At 35.5% G+C, this 20323-nt stretch overlaps 1 protein-coding gene across 6 annotated transcripts in view; it reads right to left on the reverse strand.

Moving 5' to 3' along the window:
• SNTG1 (syntrophin gamma 1) overlaps positions 1-20323 on the reverse strand; it is a 310650-nt gene that overhangs the window by 57895 nt on the left and 232432 nt on the right. Inside the window, exon 12 of one of the 6 annotated variants that reach the window (XM_085537391.1) lies at positions 2422-3847. The exons of 4 other annotated variants lie outside the window; for them this stretch is intronic. In XM_085537391.1, the coding sequence (XP_085393517.1) occupies positions 3833-3847 (15 nt within the window). In that variant the 3' untranslated portion in view covers positions 2422-3832. Of the gene's footprint in view, positions 1-2421; positions 3848-20323 lie in introns of those variants that run through there. One more of the 6 variants, XM_085537392.1, reaches the window with a different exon arrangement.

A 20323-nucleotide genomic window follows, 5' to 3' on the forward strand; every position in this document is an offset into this window, starting at 1 on the left:
AAGTATCTGCCTCAGACTGTTAAATAGGCAAATGATGTTGAAAAGAGATAAAAAATGGAAAAGAGTTTACAGCAGAAGCTATCTTAAAAGAATAATTTGAAGTTTAATTCATTAGGGTAAAAATACAGACAATATGACTAGGTATGTTTCAAAAACTCAAATAGCTGAATGTTTTACGAAATCACAACCATAAAAAGTACAGAATAGACAGATGGCATGAAGTGAGATGAAGAGAAGGATTCATCATGGCCATACTCAGTTAATTTGTGCATTGGGTATCGACACACATGGATAACGTTCAAATGATGGCTGTGATTGCTCTGTAGAAGAAACAAAGAAATTATGTGGGAGATATTGTGCCCCGGTGGCGCAGTGGTAGGAATGCCATGTTGCAACACCAGAGGCCCAGGTTTGAATCCCCTGTGGCGCAAGTGGTAGAAGTGCCACTCTGCTACACAGGAGGCTCGAATCCCGGGGCTTGGACTCGATCTCTAAGGTCCCTTCCAACCCGCACGAGACTATGATACTATGATACTATGATACTATGATACTATGATACTATGATACTATGATACTATGATACTATGATACTATGATACTATGATACTATGATATCACTCCTCAGAAGGGTGGGTAGATGAAGAGGCTTTGGTTGTAGGTGTACGTGGTTATTTTATTTTGTATTGGTTATTAATTTTTTAACTATGTTCATCCCGGAGAAGCAGGAAGTTAGCAGAATGTCCCCCACATACTAATGATATTTTTGTTCTATTATTGTTGCCCTCTACTGGAATGCAGCTGATGTAGCTGATAAAAACTGGGTTTTAAGCTTAAAAATTCAGTTGAAACTGAACTGAATTGTTCGCTCCTCTGAGAGCTACTATTTCAGACTTTCTTTAAGCAAATAGTACTACAATAACTATTTTTGGTTTCCATATGAACCTTAAAGTACAGTCTAAGAAGTGCTATTTATTAGGCGGTTTGACCTTTTTTACCCATTTATTTTAATGAAATTTGCTATTCCAGTGTAATCACAGGATCCTCATGAGATAATGAGGAAATATGCTTTCAATGAGCATATTCAGTCATTAAGGGCTCTTAAGGGCAGTATGATCTAAACTCTGAGTTAAGGACACAGATTCCAGGTTTTCCCAATTGTCAACAATTTAAATTAAAACAAACAAACAAACAAAAAAACACTTTTTAAAGTTTCTATGTCTTATGCTTCCTTTTGTCTTATTTTCTTATTTCCTGAAAGAAAAAAAAAAATAATAGTGTAAATAAAGAGCTCATAGGTCTAATGAGATAGCAAGAAAACTGTTCAACGATTGATAGTGTGTGTGTCAGGTACCAAAAATGGACCTCTGGAAGAAGCAATAGTACAGTAGATGTTTGTTGTCAGGGTAGAACAATGAACAGAGACCACTTTCAGTATACATAGGAACCACTAAGACAGTAGTACAACATCTAGAATAAGGGCAAACCCACTCCTGCTCAGTATTTTGTTGACTCAGATATTAAATACGATTTTTCCATACTTTCACATATCATTTGATCTACCCTTTCCTTGCAACCAACAGAATCCACATAACTTTGTAGGCCTCCTACATCATCTGAAATTTTCCATGAAAAAATTACCTTCTATTATTTTAATTTATTCAGGCCATATATGTGGATTTCCCCTAATTATTTAGACTTTGCAGCCTTCTTTCATTTCATAACTGCTGATTTGCATCAGGAATGGTTAATTAAATGCAATAACTTTCCCATGAATTAAAGCAACAAGAAAGTGCATGCCAGTAAGATGTTAAGTGATTGCAAAGAGGCAGCAAGACTATTACAAATTGGAGCAGGTTGGAAAAAAACACATGAATCCATTTGGTGATAATCCTGTGTTAATACAAGAGGACAAAAGTGTAAATGGGCAATTAAGAGAGAGTAAGCCTTATTCAGGAAGCTCCTTTTGAGCAGACACAAAAAAGTCCTGAAGTAGCAGTTGACTAAAAAGTTTAAGGGTAGAATAACTAAATTTTTGCTATCATTAGACACAATACTTGATGGATTTTTATTCTGGGTCAATATTAATATGTAAATACTCGTGGATTAACTTTCCATATGGAAATTGAAAGTTCCCTTGAATTCTATATATAAGTAGAGAAAGAAAATAAGTCAGATGGTCCTGAGGTCTCATCTGGAAAGTAACTTTGTAGTTGTACAAGCTTCTTAGTTAAATTCTTGTACTGACTGTCCTTGAATTAGCCAGTGGAATAAAATCAAATAAAAACTTACACATTTGGTGAGCTGCTGATACATACAGATGTTTGACAGATACTGTTTCACACACAGGATGATTAGAAAGACTCAGGGATGCCCCCCCAACCAAACAAACAAAGAAACAAACAAACCCAAAACCAAAAACATACAGATCAATTGATTATCATTTCTAACAGAGTTCTTACACTGATGCATAATAAAATTTAGGTAGTATACTTACACATTAAAAAACTAGAGTATGTTAAGCATATCATCAATTTATGGTATATAAGAATACTACCAAAGGAAAAATGGCCATGTGAACTATGATTCCAACCATGAATATTACCACATTTGTTTAATGTACTTCCATGTCAAGACTGGTTCAGTGATGCATTGAACTCTACTTGCACAGTGTACTGTTAAAGCAATATTGTTAACAATTGAAAACCAGTGCTGGAAAAAGCTGTAATGGTTGCATAAGAAAGCAAGAAATGTCTGTCTCCCTACTGAAAATTTATTAGAAGCATTTTAAACAATATAAAAACAAAACAAAAATATTAAAACAAATGACCCAGACAGAGATACAGGAAGCATTACTTTCATAATGAAATACAACTGGATAATTGTCGCTTACATCACAAAACTGACTGCTCACTGCAGTACAATTACTGAATAGTTAAATACATTTCTGTTGAGCACCTTCAAATGATATTTTAGTTATATTCACTTTGAAAGAGACCACAGAATAACATTTAAAATTCAGAATGTGGTATGAGTAGCAGGTCATAACGACTGGTTTAGTAGATGGCAAGATGTATAAGAAGCTGTTACATCCTGAATTCATTATGACCTCAAAATGCCAACACCTTGGAGCTTGAATATACATACACTTGTCTAAAGAACCAGGTTAAGGCAATGAAAAGAATTAGGTCTTGAAATAAGTGCACAGTGAAGAAAACATTGGATCATACTTCTTCATAAAATCAAGAGAGTACAGCTGTCTATATGAAAGACATGACAAATGCTTGAATATGCATACTGTTGAAGAAAATATTATTTAGTAAGTGTGCTAGATATGATTAAGACATGCCATTGATCCAGTCTGAAAGGTTTCTGGGATTGGAATAATTTTTTTGCAAAACTAATACAGGGTTTACAAGAGTAAATGTAGTATATCAGATCAGTATATATTTAACACATGACAATATTTGTGCTTTCTGTGAAATTGGGGTGATAAACAACAGACACTTTACATATAGAAAGTAACCAGGTTCCTGTTTTTGTCATTTGTAAAGTATTTCTGTTATAAATTCAATAATTCATGTCAGCTAATAATGGAGTGAAGTTATGAAGAAAAAAATCAAATATTAAAAGGAATACGTATGGCATATAGTGTAACACAGAGCTTGAGGTGCTGAGACTGGCATTTAACAGGGATGGGTTTAGATAGCTGATTATCAGAACTGCATCTCTTGGCCCCTCTGTCCACCACAGTTGTTCTTTCAGTTATTTATTGGGGTTGTTCAGCCTGGAGAAGATGAGGCTTCAGCAAGATGTTATTCAGGGAGGTCTTTCACTATTTAATGGGGCCCTATGAGAAAGATGGGAAGATAATTTTTACAGGGCATGTAACGATGGCAAAAGGTATGGAAGTTTAAACTGAACGAGTAGATTTAGATTAGTTATAAGGAAGAAATTCATGATGAGGGTGTTGAGGCACTGGAACATGTTTCCCAGAGAAGCTGTGAGTGCCCGATCCTTGGAGATGTTCAAGGCTAGATTGGGTGGAGATTTGACCAACCTGATCTGATGGGAAGTAGCTTTGTACGGGGTTAAAAATGGATGATCTTTAAAGGTCTTTTCCAAGGCAAACCATTCTGTGAAACTGTTTTTATAAGCAACAGCATGTTACTCTTCCAGCAGGAATCAGACTGTTATGCTGTCAGGAAATAATCTTATATATCTCTTCTGATTTAAAACACCAGATTGCACACTTTCTGATTGTTTGTGGAAGTTAAATGAAGTGGCTAACTCTCATTTCAATTTTACTTTTCACTTACAATTTTATTATGAAGTAAGTTAGACATTACTATAAATGAGATATTGTATTTACTTCCATTTTTCACAAAATTCCAAATAAATGAGGATAAACATAAGTTAAATGTTTTCCATTATCTGTCTTATCCTAGTACTTCTGAATGCAGTTACAAGCACTGACAGTGAATAAGTCAATGCTGCTGATGATACAAAATAATAGACACGGCTGAAATCAACAGATCAAACTGCCGAGCAGTTTATAAAGCCCTGTAATGATGGCACTCTCAATGCTTTATGAGTAAATCTATTAGTAAGCATGGCTCCACTGAGCGTGGGAAGTTTTTTTAATACCTAAACAGACTCTTTCTGGTTGCACTCCATGAGATTCACATTCTCTGCTTCTCATGTAACCCATCACAGAAACAAAAAAGAAACTGTGTTCTCTTTGTTTAGCTTTTTAAAAATTATTATTATTATTATTATTTTTATTATATATATATATTTTTTTTTTATTTAAGTTGAAACATTATTCATTTCTTCAGGCCAAACAGTTCCATCTCACCTCTTACTTGCAATTGTTCTCTTTGGTTGCTATGTGACATTTTTTCCTGCATGATCAGGAGAATTGGCTAGCACATTACAACAGCTCTGATCGCTGTCCCCAACCATCAAAAAAGTCTCAGTCACTTCTGATCTGCTTATACTCACACTGAAATTTGGTCGTGCATGTCATGTATGAGTTGCCTCAGTTAATATTCTTTTGGCTAGATGGCTTTAACAGCATCTCTGAGATTTAAGCCCTTGGTTGACAAAAGGCTTCCTATGATGTTTGGGTCACTCACTAGACAGAATTTTTCATCACACCAAAGACTATCACTTCCTCATGGGAAGGGAGACTGGTAAGCTCACAATCTTTCCAACTGCCACGTTTTCATTTAATTTTTTATCATTTCTGTAATTAGGTTTGAATCTCTAGTTACTATGAGGCAGCAGCGTAATAAATCACTGTCTGGAAGGAACAGTTTCACCCTCAAGAAGACCTACAAGTAGACATTTCAGTAAAATGTATGCTCCACTTGAGGCACCCTTCTCTCCTCAGACTTCTTCCTAGAGAGAAATGCAAACCATAACTTCTAAAAACCCACTTTAACATTTGGACTGAAACAGCTACAGCTTTGGTTCCTATCTCCAGTTTCTGCACCCACTACTAGTAGTAGATGGTACAAGGAAAATTACTCGACAACTGAATTTATCTTGTAACAGTTTATATATACCACACTTGCTGAATCTCATTAATTTCCTACTGCCCTTTTCCCCCCAAAGTCCTTTTGAGTTGCTCATTTATTTAGTCACATGGCTTCATGCCTTTAAGTTCCTCTTGCCAAGTAATATGACTTGATTAAAAGTGAATGAGAGACAGTTTGTTGAATTCTGCAGCTAAATTTGGTTTGTTCTCACTCTTGAGACTGAGATCCATCAGCAGGCTTCTGAACTTGCCCCTAAAGAGTCTACAGTTTACCAGGATTTGCGTTATTTCTCACTTTGGCAGAGATAACATTCACAGTTCCCAATTTGTCTTTTTACACACACACACACAGAAAAAAAAAAAAAAAAAAGAAAGAAAAAAGAAAAAAGAAAAAGTAGGGAGTAGAACAGCAGAAGAAATGGGGAATTTTATATGATTATATATAACATAATATAATTAACCCTCCTGACAGAACCTAATGCCCTGCAGAAATGTAAACTGTGGTTTTTAAAATATTCTTAATGTTTATACCATAGCATATAGTTCCAAATGTACTCCTGCAGGCAAACTTCAGTACATTTCTTAGCTGCCAATAACATAGACAAATACCAGTATCAGAGGTAATGAAGCTGAAGAAGTTTTCCATAGTCTTTATAGTTACTGTATCTTCCATCAGTTCACTACCATCCTGAGGTTCAGATTACTGGATTACAAAAAATATATTCATATATATAAGAACATCTAGTCTTTGTTGGACTTTTCTGTTTAAGGGAATCACACACATATTCTCTTGGAACTTTCAGGAAGAAAAGCAATATTTCAGAAACAATTTGTCTGACAGCACCAGCTAATAATCTGTTTGCAAGTAAACTAAAAGGTCATTTGCTATTATGGTACTTAAATCATTTATTTGACATAATATGAAAGAGTTGTTGAGACGTTAAGCTCAACTATGAACTAGATATTACTATAAATTCTAAGTTTGATGATAAATAATGAAATATTTTACTATGTAACTGTAAGATAGCTATAAAATTCTTGTGTTTATTCACAAATCATCTTAATTAATCACTTTAAATTTCACTTGAAAATCTGAAAAACTACTTTCTTATTTTTATTTTTAAAACATTTTGTAAAATGCTTCTAGTCACTCCTTTATCATAGAGTCATAGAATGGCCTGGGTTGCAAAGGACCACAATGATCTAGTTTCAACCCCGCATGCTATAAGCAGGGTAACCAACCACCAGACCAGGCTACCCAGAGCCACATCCAGTCTGGCCTTGAATGCCTCCAGGGATGGGGCATCCACAACCTCTTTAGGCAACCTGTTCCAGTGCATCACCACCATCTGTGTGAAAAAAACTTCCTCCAAACATCTAACCTAAATCTCCCCTGTCTTAGTTTAAAACCATTCCCCTTGTCCTATCACTATCAACTCATGTAATCAACCGTTACCTTATACGGTAAGGCCCACTGTACTCTGCATGTACTTTATTCACTGAATCTAGTATTGTTTTAAAATATACTCTGAGCTGTTCTTCAATGAGAAACTTTTGCAATAAAACCTCTGCATTGTTTTAAGTAGGTAAGATTAGACCTCTTTCTCTCAAAAAGTTACAGGGCAATTAGCTTGAGAAATTCTGAATTCAGTTGACTTCTAAATTATGCAGTTGCTCCTACTTTCCTCCAGTTTCTCCCCATAAGAATTCAAGAATTCAAACATTACCATAAAATATGAGCAAAATGGGGACTTTTCTGAAGCATTTTCTGATATTTCTGAACTGTAATATTCAAATACTGAGCAATATGGACAAATTAAATCTTTTGGATTATGATTGAAAGGCAGATCATTGGGTAGAATTTGTCAAAGTAGTAAAAAGTATGCAGAACTTGAAATATGGGGGAAACCACACCATTTTTGAGTTCAGACTTTTTATTTATTTATTTAACTACATTTGAAGACTATTTGAGTTTTGACAATAGTAATGTTAAATAATCATAGTAGAAATTGATGGCATACATTTTCTTCCTCGGATATCACCTTAAAATCCTTAGATAAGAAGAATTTCAAATAATTAAAAGTAAAAAGAATTTTCCTCATCCTCTTGAGAATCATAAGCTTCTTGCAATTAAGAACAACTATGACCACTTTGGAAGATAATACAATAGAATTTAAACAAAAATTTTGTCTTAATGTGGATTTCTTGCTTACCTATGAAAATACTAGGAACCTTTATTGGATTTCAATGCATTACATTCAGATAAATGTGATCTTTTAGAATCAGTTTGTTTTTTTTCTTTCTTTTTGTTTTTCCAGCTGAGAACAGAAAAGAACAGAAAAGCAAAACGATGTTCTAATCCATTTAAAAATGACATATTTGTGCATGAGTGAGAATTGTCACATGATCTATAAAGTTCAAGAAACATTTTTAAAATCTTTCACTGAAAGTGCATCTGTCTCCACAGATTTTAGAACACCATCTCACTGTCTAATTACATTCCTGCTGTAAAAGAGATTGTGTACTTGAAAGTATAGATTTATTTTTTTTTGCAACATCAATAGTTTTTGTACTCCAAATGAAAAGATGATTTCATAAGTTAATAAATGTAAGCACCATTTCACCTTTACAAGATAGCAGTGACTCAACAATAAAACATACTATTAAAGAAGGAATCATTCTTATGACGCTGAAAACAAGTTACTGGAATAAATTATTATTATTATTATTATTATTATTATTATTATAACACATTTTCTCTTGTTACTATACTGACATTTTAGTTAACATGGACATTAAATTTCCTGAGAGAAAAAAAAAAAAAGCATGTGACACACAGGTTTACTACTGCATTACAATTAAAATACAGGAAACAAATTATTCAGTGAAAGTCAAATGTAATAGCCCACGATGATAATGCCATGAGTGGAACACAGAGCTACAACTTACAGTACATGAAATGTGTATGCCAATGTGCAAGGAAAAAGGATAATGTATGGTGAGTAAAATGGTGTGGCTACATTGTTATTTGTTGCATGGTGTGAGATATGGCTGCAGGAATTTCATGTTATTATAATAACACTTAAAATAATAATAGATATCACAATGGTGCATTATTTGAAATGTTTAGAACAAAGTAAATATCTTAATAATATAATTAATCCCTATTCATAAAGAATAAGCTGATTGTGAGAGCATAATCATAAAACCTAGAATGAAGAAAATAATCCCAAAGCTGAATGAAGGCAACAATTCATATATAAAATATGGAATTACGCTTTTATTATGACTGCTAAATGTACTTAGGAGTCATTACGTGAGTATTAATACAATACAAATTGCAATCTCAAGCTATACACAACTGAAAAAAATATTAATGAAAAGAAGTCATCACTATATAAAGACAGTCTTTATCTCTGAATCTGCCTTCATTTCATGTTCTAAACTATACAGGAACTATTGTGTCTATTTTGGTATTTCTTTATTCGTTCTGAATATAATTTCAACCCTAATGTAAATAGATCACAGTTGACAGAAGTTTTCTAATTCCTAAAATATTTTTATTTTTGTTCTGACTTGGATTATAAAGAATATATTTATTTAGAACTCTTCTCATTAACATATCATTTGTTACCTGTTTGATCTCTAACCCCTCCCAATTTTATTCTAGACTGCCACACTTACAGATGGTCACGGTTGTCTGATTACAACAATTTACACCTACAATGTGTTTCACGTACAGAACGTACAATTTACATTTTGAGTAAATTCTGATCAAAAATTCATCTAATGCTTCTAATTCATGAGCCTACTCATTGTAACAAGTTAATTCTCTACTCTTTCTTTCCTGTGTTAGGTTAATGAAGGTGTCATCGTTTAGCCAAGACATTCCTTCTTGCACTTTCTTCCATTGGACTGGTGAGGTATGGGTTTCACTTACCAAAAATAAGACCATTTATTGATTTATGGTAATACAAATATTCACATGTAAAAATGTAATATGTTTAAATATCTTTATTAGTGCTAATACACTATTGGTAGCAGTAAAAAGAGCAACTGGGACAACTGATAGAAAGAAATGCTACGCTGCAGACAGACCGATGGAAGAGTGGCTATATTTAAAATAATTCCATTCTTACTATTAACTTTTCTTGTCTCTTAGTGACTAGGGAAGAAAACACTTTCAAGCCCAAAGGTTTTTTTTGTTTTGTTTTGTGTTTTTTTTTTGTTTGTTTGGTTGGTTGGTTGGTTTCTCATCTATTTGAATAAAGACTTAAAAACACGCCTTGAATTTGCAATTGTTCTAATCAGATGAAAAGGACATTGCCACTTGAGATAAAAAGATCAGTAATGCTGAACATCAATTCTTTTCTAATATTTGCTGATGACTTGACCACGAAGCAGTCTGCCTTTTAAGTCATATCAGCATAAAGACTGAATGGTATTATAACCAGGAGATAGTGGGAAGTTTCTGTGAGATTCATTTTAGGATAGAAAAAAGTTTTAAGAATAACACACACAAACTGTGATTTGTTCTATGAATTTACAAATGTAATGAGAAAAGAGTTTTGCGTCAAAAGCATAAAGATATGTCAGCTACAATTGCTTAAAGCTGGGTTTGACCTACAACCTAACCAGCTAAGTGAATAGCAACTCAATTTACTGGTAGGACCATCTGCAAGCCTTAGGGAGTTCTAGTTGCTAACCGAATCCAAGGACTATTCTCTTTTTATGCAAATTGCACATTATAATTTTCTGACTTCTGCTCATTATATTTTGCGTTGAAAATGCTATTTATGGTTACTGTTTGGCAAATAGATGTGCTAATCTCCCTCCTGCTGCAGCAAGAGTAGCTTTTTTAATTAGGGTGCAGGTATTTTTCACAAATATTTTATTGCTTTCAGTGAAACTGATGGAGATGACATCAATGTTATACTGTCTCTTTAGGCACATAACTTGAAAAACAATCAGTTTGAAACAGCTTCTAAAAAACAACTTCTAGGAATTCTGAAATAGTATTTCAAAATTTATAGATATGTTTATACAGTGATATCATGATCCATTTATGTTGATCTAATGCAAAATGAAACAATTTTGATATGAAACAAAGAATCATAGAATTACAGAATGGAAACATGTACGCAGACTACAATTTATCAATTATACATCAAAATATATAATATATATATAATATAATATATATAATTTATATATCAATAAAGAGGACCTGAAAGAGAAAGTTTAGTTTCACAACTCCACGGGGATTGTTCTAGACTCAGGATATATTTTTTCCTCTGACACACCCTATATATGATAGCACAATTAAAATTCCCTTAAAATATCCCTATTGCTACAAGATCAGACAAATGTTTAAAAAGAATGCACATGCTATTAAAATATATTTTCATGAGTAGTTTCAGACTGGCAAAGAACAAAACAAATAATAAGCAAACTATATTCACACCTTTTAATGACTGTATACAAGTATGTAGAACTGAATGACAATGCTCACTGCTAAAAGCTCAAACATCTATGTAGGCATCACTCAGCTTTATTAAAATATTAATTATAATGCTAATTAATTCAAAGATTTATTTTTTATCTGCATTTGCATTTTTCCTCATAATAAGAAACTTCAAGAATAGCTCCATAGACATCTGAAGTATCTCAGGAAAACTCATGAGTAGAAAAATCTTTGTGGCATTTTACAACATTTTGCAGAGATTACTAATAAAATTAGCACAGTAAAAAAACAAAAAAACAAAAAAAAACAAAACAAAAAAAACACCTGGAAAGAGTAAAAACAGGTGTCTGAATGTCAGCAGACATTTTCCAATAAAATCAACTTACTATAAGTTGGGAGGATTAAACTTTTCATTAATTCTTCATACTAAAGAGAATATGGATTATTTTGCCATTTTGAGTCCTTGATTTTTTAATCATCTGTTCCACAAACTGGGACTTTCCTTTCCTGGACTGCAATATTACCACAGACTCACTTGACATAAATGTTTAAGCCTAAGGCAGCCTAGCCAGTTAGGCAAGGAGCCAACCAGCACTACCCTTGTCATGTTCCAGCATTTCTGTATTTCTGAATTTATGCCATCTTGGTTTTCAGATAGGGCTGACCTAACAACTCACGTATCTATCTCTGTCTATCTACCTATCCAGATATCTCTCCTCTAAAAATGTCTCCTGTTCATCAGTAACTGAGTAAGGAGGAACTCATATCTTCATGGTCCCTTACAGACGGCTTATAAAAATTAGTATAAGTGTTTATATATTGAATATTATCTGGAGAACAGACTTTGTCCAACATAAAACCAGCTGAGTTCTAGAGCTACACAGTGCAAAGTTGTGATATCTTAATAAATGTGTGATCACAGTCATACCTCTTTCTCTAAATCTCTTCCCAATCCCACATCTAGCTGTTACCTCTTTTTTTTTCTTCCTCCCTCCCTCCCTTCCTTCCTTCCTTCTTTCCTTCCTTCCTTCTTTCCTTCCTTCCTTCCTTCTTTCCTTCCTTCCTTCTTTCCTTCCTTCCTTCCTTCCTTCCTTCCTTCCTTCCTTCCTTCCTTCCTTCCTTCCTTCCTTCCTTCCTTCCTTCCTTCCTTCCTTCCTTCCTTCCTTCCTTCCTTCCTTCCTTCCTTCCTTCCTTCCTTCCTTCCTTCCTTCCTTCCTTCCTTCCTTCCTTCCTTCCTTCCTTCCTTCCTTCCTTCCTTCCTTCCTTCCTTCCTTCCTTCCTTCCTTCCTTCCTTCCTTCCTTCCTTCCTTTCTTTTTTTTTCTTTCTTTTTTTTTTTTTTTTTTTTCATAAAGAGAACAAGTGTAACATTAGTGAAATGAATATGTACCACATATGAGAAAAGGAGATTTTCCTTCTCTCTGAGTAAAATTACTAAATCATTAAAGTAGGTCTTAGGAGTTCAAAATCTACACAGCAGCTACAAATTGCTATACTAGCAAATAAACATTAAGCACATATATCTAAAAATTACCAGTAAAACTTGTATTTTCCCCAGTCTCTGCACCTGTACAGGGGTAGGGCAAGCGGCAATCACAATGGACGGAAACATGACTGAAGAAGTCTGCACTTCTCTCTTCCTGCCTTTTAGTTGGGCTAGAACAACTGAGGAACTGCACTGTTAACAATACTTGCAAAATGATTTTGGCTAAAAAAATCTGCAAAAATAAAAGCAGTACTATAATACAGAGAGTCATGTGTCTGTCCATTTTGATCATGACAGGCAATACCAGAGTATACACCATGACAACGGACATTTCATTCTCAGGTTGAAGGTTTAGATTAGCACTTGTGCTGTACTTGAGCAATACTCCTAATTAAGAGAAAGCCTAATCGAGAACCATGTTCTAGAAAAACAATCCTTGCTTCCTACTCAATGGCATGGGTATGAATTTTAAACGTGGCTCAGTGGATAGCCAAGAGAACATTGTATGGAAAGGGGACTGGAGCCTTAGCCCTGAACTGTATCTAGAGATCCTTTAGCCAGGGGTGAGACAGCATCAGCCCTGCAGGCCAAGTAACTCAGAGAGCTTCTGTCTTATGTGAGGGTGATTCTTCCAACCTGTAGGCTACTATGTTACAAGTATCCTCTTGCCATTTCCTATTAGAAGTGGAAGAAGTAACTCCTTAATTCAAGGAGATTGAATTATCGTCTGGAGATGTCTGCATCCTTTATACAGTAAATGGGATAGAAGATAAAAGTAAGTGTCTAAGTTAAGAGAACTGTTTCACATATCCATTGACTATGTAGGCAGTTTGGGGAGAGAGGATCTTGCCTTTACAAGAAAAAAAAAACAAAACATTTCTGAGACCATTTAATTTACCCAAATTAGATGGAATTCCTATATTTTTATCTGGTTAATAAAAAAGGAGACTACTTTCTAGGCTTTCCAACAGCAGAAAAGAAGATCTGATAAAACTCCTCTAAGTCTCCTGAATTATGTGAGGTCCTGCAGCATGCTGACACATTCTCGGAAGTATTTCATCAATTTTATTACCTTGTAAAATTACCTCAGGAAGTAAACAAAATTAAAGCAATATTTTCTGCTAGACGGACGAAGTTCTGCTCTGGAGAAAACTGTCATAAGTTTGCATGATAATTCAACTTATAAATAATAATTTTCTGTACAAGCTGAAAGCATACAAAATGTTCAAATAAATCACCTCTACATAGATTAGTTGAACATACTTAAACCTATCTATGAACAGTTTGACCCCAAAATAATTGTTCTATCATGTTACTTAAGTGGCCACTGTACTGTGGCCACAATGGGTTATAAAAATACTTTTTACTGATCCTCTATGTGGTTTCAGTGCATCATGGTAGATGAGTAGTAGCTCATCTATTAGTAGTTTGAAAAACATTTTCTTTTCTGGCATTTTAAAAGTAGCCTTGTGATAAAAACTGCAATATACCTTGTTAAAGAGTTAAATTGTATATGTGCTTTGACTGCATATCGTCTCTATGTTAATACAGCTAAAACTAAATGTAGGGTTTAATGTGCACCAAGCTCTTCCTCAGATGTATTTCATATTTTATTTAATGAAAGTAAACCATTAAGAGGGACAGGTGAGGTGGGCAGGCACTGCTTAACTACCCAGTTACCACGTCTCCAGAAGTATTTTATGATTTCCTCATTCCCTGTAACTAAAGACTAGGAACTAGTTTTCCTATTGAAGACTGGAGAACCCGTATGTACATTTCTGTCATGAAGCGCTCTCTTGACAGACTACACAGGCATAAGTGAAAATTTTCTCATTAAAAAAAAGCAAAACTGGGGAATAAAGAATCAATTGCCTGCATCAAATATAAAAATGTATAGTCAGAATCACAGAATCACAGAATTATCATGGTTGGAAAAGACCTAGAAGATCATCCAGTCCAACCATCACCAATACTTCCCAGCTAAATCATATCCCTCAACACCACATCCAAACGTTTCTTGAACACACCCATGGTCGGTGACTCCACCACCTCCCTAGGCAGTGCATTCCAGTGCCTGACTACCCTTTCCGAGAAGTAATATTTCCTAATGTCCAGCCTGAATCTGCCCTGGCACAGCTTGAAAACATTCCCTCTGGTCCTATCACTGTCTACATGAGAGAAAAGGCCGACCCCTAGCTAACTACAACCTCCCTTCAGGAAGTTATAGAGAGCAATAAGGTCTCCCCTGAGCCTCCTCATCTCCAGGCTGAACAATCCCAGCTCTCTCAGCCACTCCTCATAAAACCTGTGCTCCAGACCACTCAACAGCTTTGTAGCCCTACTCTGAACACATTCCAGGGCCTCAATGTCTTTCTTGCAGTGAGGGGCCAAAACTGAACACAGTACGTGCAGCCTCACCAGCATCGAGTACAGGGGGACAATTACCTCCCTGTTCCTGCTAGTAACAATGATTTTGATGCAAGCCAGGATGCCGTTGGCCTTCTTGGCCACCCGGGCACACTGTCGGCTCATGTTCAGCTGAGCATCAATCAGTACCCCCAGGTCCGTTTCCTCCACACAGTCCTCCAGCCACTCCTCCCCAAGCCTATAGCGCTGCCTGGGGTTGTTGTGGCCAAAGTGCAGGACCCAGCATTTGGTCTTGTTGAACCTCATCCCATTGGCTTCAGCCCAGCTCTCCAGCCTGTCCACATCCCTCTGTATGGCCTTGCTACCCCCAGGCAGATCCACACTCCCAGCCAATTTGGTGTCATCTGTATACTTACTGAGGGTGCACTCAATGCCCTCATCCAGGTTATCAATAAAGATATTGAAGAGGACAGGCCCCAAGCACCGACCCCTGGGGAACACCACTTGTGACTGGTCGCCAGCTGGATTTAACTCCATTCACCACCACTCTCTGAGCCTGACCCTCCAGCCAGCTCCTTACCCAGCCAAGAGTGTACCCATCCAAGCCACGGACTGCCAGCTTTTGCATGAGAACACTGTGGGAGACAGTGTCAAAGGCTTTGCTGAAGTCTAGGTAGACCACATCAACAGCCTTTCCCTAATCCAGCAGATGAGTCACTAGATCATAAAAGGAGATCAGGTTGGTCAAACAGGACCTGCCCTTCATGAACCCATGCTGGCTTGGCCTGATCCCCTGGCCATCCCGCACATGACGCATGATCTCCCTCAAGACAATCTGTTCCATAACCTCCCCTGGAACCGAGGTCAGGCTAACAGGCCTATAGTTCCCCGGATCCTCCTTACAACTGTTCTTGTAAATGGGAGTCACGCTGGTGTAAAGAAGGCATTCAGAACCTCTGCCTTTTCCTTATCCTCAGTGGTCACATTCCCAGCCTCATCCAGCAAAGAGTGGATATTCTCCTTTGTCCTCCTCTTACTGTTAATGTATTTATAAAAGAGTTTCTTATTCCTTTTCACCCCAGCGGCCAAGCTAAATTCAAGCTGGACTTTTGCCTTTCTGATTATTCTACAAATCCTAACAACTTCTCTGTATTCATTCTCAGTTGCCTGTCCCTCCTTCCACAGGCAGTAGATTCTCTTTTTCTCCCAGAGCATCAAGAATAGCTCCCTATTCATCCACGCCAGTCTTCTTCCCTGCCGGCTCATTTTGTGGCAGGAGGACCACCTGCTCCTGCGCCCTTAAGACTTCCTTCTTGAAGAGCAACCAGATCTCTTGGACCCCTTTGTTTGCTAAGAATGAATGCCAGGGGACTGCCCCTTCTAGTCTCTTGAACAATTCAAAGTCCACCCTCCGGAAGTGCAAAGCAGTCACCTGGATATTAATCAAATATATGGGATTGATACTCTCTGAGACATTATTCTGCTTTCCAGTGCAGTAAGTCGGAGTGATTAGGTGATAAGAAGAAACCAAGATGCTCCATCCTAAATTTTTCATGCCTGATTTCATGACCTCAGTGACATTCCCTCAAAGTAATAATTATCTCATTTTCTGAAATAAACAAATGGACAAAACAAAACCTTACAATTGGATCACTGCCCACATAGGCTATTAGCATGCCTATAATTTCAGACTTTGCTCACAGATACCTGCCATAACTACTGCATTGGTTATTATTAGAAGATACATATCTTGCAACAGATTTTTGTAACTCATTTTGTTAAAACAAGTACAAGGCCTATTTCCAGTGCAGGACATTCTGCTTATAGGTCATCTGTAGTTTTGTTTATTTTCCCATCAGCTGGACTTGTTTCCTATAATATCTCGAACCTTTAATGACTAAAATTCCTGTTTCTTACCACACCCCCCTGCATCCTGATATGAGTTTTTCTCTTCCTCAGGCAAATATAAGCAATGTGCTACCAGAGCACACTGGATATCTGCAGCACTTTATGAAGCAAGACAACCAAATGGAGAAAATGTTTTCAACACACTAATCTACTAATAATGCATATACCCTGAGGTGCATTATGTTTCTTTGAATGCATTCAATTTCCTTATTTATTTATTTATGTATTTATTTATTAAATTTAATTGGTTGTGGAAGAAAGGTAAAGCTGTTGATGTAACCATCTTTTAAAAATGTATTCTAACGATAAGAGGAAACAGATGTAAAAACAAGCTAACCACTTTAAAATAATTGTATTTGTGTTTTAGATTGCAAAGAAAACAGATACAAAGAGGAAAGTTACTATTGTTTAGCTTCCCAGGTCCCAGTTGCAGTTTTATCAACAGTAGTTTGTGATTCAGCAGCCTCTTTCAACACACTCTCACAATAAACCAATTGTGGAATATTGAACAGTATGTGGTACAACAAAAAATAAGTTGAAATAGATGGAGGTCTCCAGCTGATATGGAAAGGGCAGCTTGGCATTTTGGCAGGAAAGGGCAACTTTTAATGAGTACTTTCTTTTTCCACGTGCTGCCTCTCTATAAAAACCCAAGTGGCTTACCTGCATTTCTAGTCAGACTAGTCCTATTTCATTTATTCTTGTCATCCTTTCTTTGTCCCTTTAGACCAATGAAGAAAATTTCAGTTTTTCTTAATCACATAGCTTTCTTTCTTTCTATACTTCACCAGGGTTGGATGTCAAGACATTTCTCTAAACGGTCTTGCAACCAGAGCACAGATTTTTTGATAGAGTGCCAAATAAGCTTTCAATGACAGTGACACTAAAGAAGGGAGGGAGCTAGTTTCAGAGCTTCAAATAAAACCTACATAAAGAGCAAATCAGATATTCTGATGTTTTGCTTTTATCTAAGTACCAGTGCAAAAACATCATTTTTAGTTTGAATCCCTACAAAACTGAATGAGTTGGAGAAGATGTGTGGACTCTGCTGTATGACAGCATTATGAAGATAAAACTGAGAAAATATTATCTCTGCATCAATGTGTGGATTTCTTTAAGGTGTGCATTTATGAAATAAATTGTAGTTCAGTTCACAGAACATTTGATTTTTTAGTTCTTTTAATTTTTGTTTTAAAGGATGTTACTACTCTTAAATTAGAGATATATAGATGGCAATTTATACAGAGAACATTTTTATTGACTGCTTCAAGACTTGTGATAATATGTACAGTAAAACTGGAATTGTATGATTAAAAAGGTTTGAATACTTGGGAGAAATTTAGTATAAAATGACAATTTCATTTCAAAGCTATCATGACTAATTACAGTTTACAATTTCACGTAAAAACTCCATATCTGATTGATGAGTGATATCACCATAATCAGAATGTGTCATAACAAAGGCTTTAGTCATGAAGGCAGAAGTTCTGTGTTACAGGTTTCCCAGATAAGGTGAGCATTCAGGAAAATGTCAACACTTACACTTTATAAAAGCACATTTAACTTCCATTCTTTCCTTGGATCTTTCTCCTGACTTATTGTATTCTACATATTACCCCTTCAAATTCAAGTTATGCTATAAATATATAAATGAAATATACTGAAGCAACAGCAAGAAAGTTTGGAAAAACCTGTCTTTCTTTGCAGCTATATTGGTACACCCAAAAGGGCAAACCACATAAACAAGGTATATGCAGAAACAGTTACTCAAATAAGACAAGCCATTCCACAATTTTTGTTGTGAATACAAGGCCATATGTAACACTTCATAAAAGTGACATAGAAACTTATGTTTTTCTAGATATCAAACTGGAAACACTTCACTCCTAAAGGGTAGGAAAAATAAGAAACACTTGATTTATGTAAATTTGATTTGACTACATTTATTCACTTACATCAGTGTGCCTCAAGAGACCTACATATGAAAACTGCATATATATGACATTGTTACGTTACAAAAGCATCCAGTTCAGAGTTTTAAACATTCCTAAGGAGACCTAAGTATCAGTATTGGAGTAAATACCTCTGTGATTTCTTTTACCAAGTCTGGAAGGGAATGCAAAACAAACAAAATTTCAGAAAGCCATAAACACCTGAATGCATAATATTGCTTAGGAAACAAATTATACATTTTAGTAGATAAAATCCAATTTATTTGAGTAACTAGTTCAATTTCAGGGAAAAGCAAATATACTAAAACTCTTCTGAAGATTTCTTATACCTTTTGATTTTTCAGAATCAAAAAACCTTTCAAAAGACCTTAAACTTCTAGAAGACAATGTGGTATTTTGCAAGATTTCCACAGAAAATGATGGAATGATTATAAGTTATTGGGTAATAATTCTTGCTAGATCTTATAGACATTCCAAGATAAATTTAAAACTCTTTTTACCACTTTCTGCTTGCCAACCTTTACTCAGTTGCCTGTCATTTTGTCTGGTGAAGTTCTTGTTGTTTCTTCTCTGCCAAGTGTTAAAGTCAAAGTAAGAAACATAAATCTGCAATAGGTGCAGTGTCTTCCACAGAAATGATGGCAAAGGAAATGGTAAAGAAATATCATGGCACTCAGTATATAAAATTTGAAAGTAATAGACAAGAGTGACATATATAGAGAGGATAAATTCCGAAAGAATCTGTTAAGCTGTATCCTACAAGATGATAACTGGAAAACATGTATATACTTATATATGTCTTTTGTTATCAAAACCCAAAGCTTCTGTCCACATCTTTTTTTTTTTTTTTTTTTTTTTTTTTTTTTTTTTTTCTTTTCCTCCCAGCACTTGGAAAATATATTGGGGTACTCAAGTAATTTTGAATTGAATTGAATCGGGGTTGAAAAATAACTTAGTTAAAACCTTATCCCTGCAGAATTCATTACAGATACTGTCTCTGATACCCCTGAAAACTGTACCACATAAATTAGGGATATATTGGCATGAATGGATTGTTATATAGCATGCGATTTTAGAGTCTTTTCTTAGACTGTTCTAAGACCAAAGTTTCTTTAAAAGTTATGTGACCCACTCGATACTGTGTTAAAGAAGAGAAATTAGTGTTATTTATCAAAGAAATTAACACAGACTAAAAGTAGCTTATTGAATGGCTAACAGTTCACAGCTGAATTGGTGTGGCAGAACAGAAAAGCACAGATAAAAAAGGTAGAAGCAGCAGTTTTTCCTTGACTAATCTTCTTTGGCCTGTCATCCAGACTGGCAACAAATACGTCATGAACACACAAGGGAATTAGAGTTCCCAAGTGTGGGTTCAGTTTAATCTATTCAGGTTTCAGCACACAAACTTTAGTTTGATGACTGCTTCAACAAAACTCTGAGCTTAACATAACCCCTGTATTTTTTGTGGCTAGTTCTAAATGAATGAATTTTTAGCAGACAGGAAGCTTAGATGGCTCACACTGGAGAGGAACTCAACTTCAGAAATGAATAAGTTTTATGGATTCATCACATCATCAATCATAATGTGATAGGATGTCACTTTAAGCAG

The sequence above is a fragment of the Coturnix japonica genome, chromosome 2 (assembly GCF_054131305.1).
Source record: "Coturnix japonica strain WE chromosome 2, WE-NBRP24, whole genome shotgun sequence".
NCBI classification, from domain to species: Eukaryota; Metazoa; Chordata; class Aves; order Galliformes; family Phasianidae; genus Coturnix; species Coturnix japonica.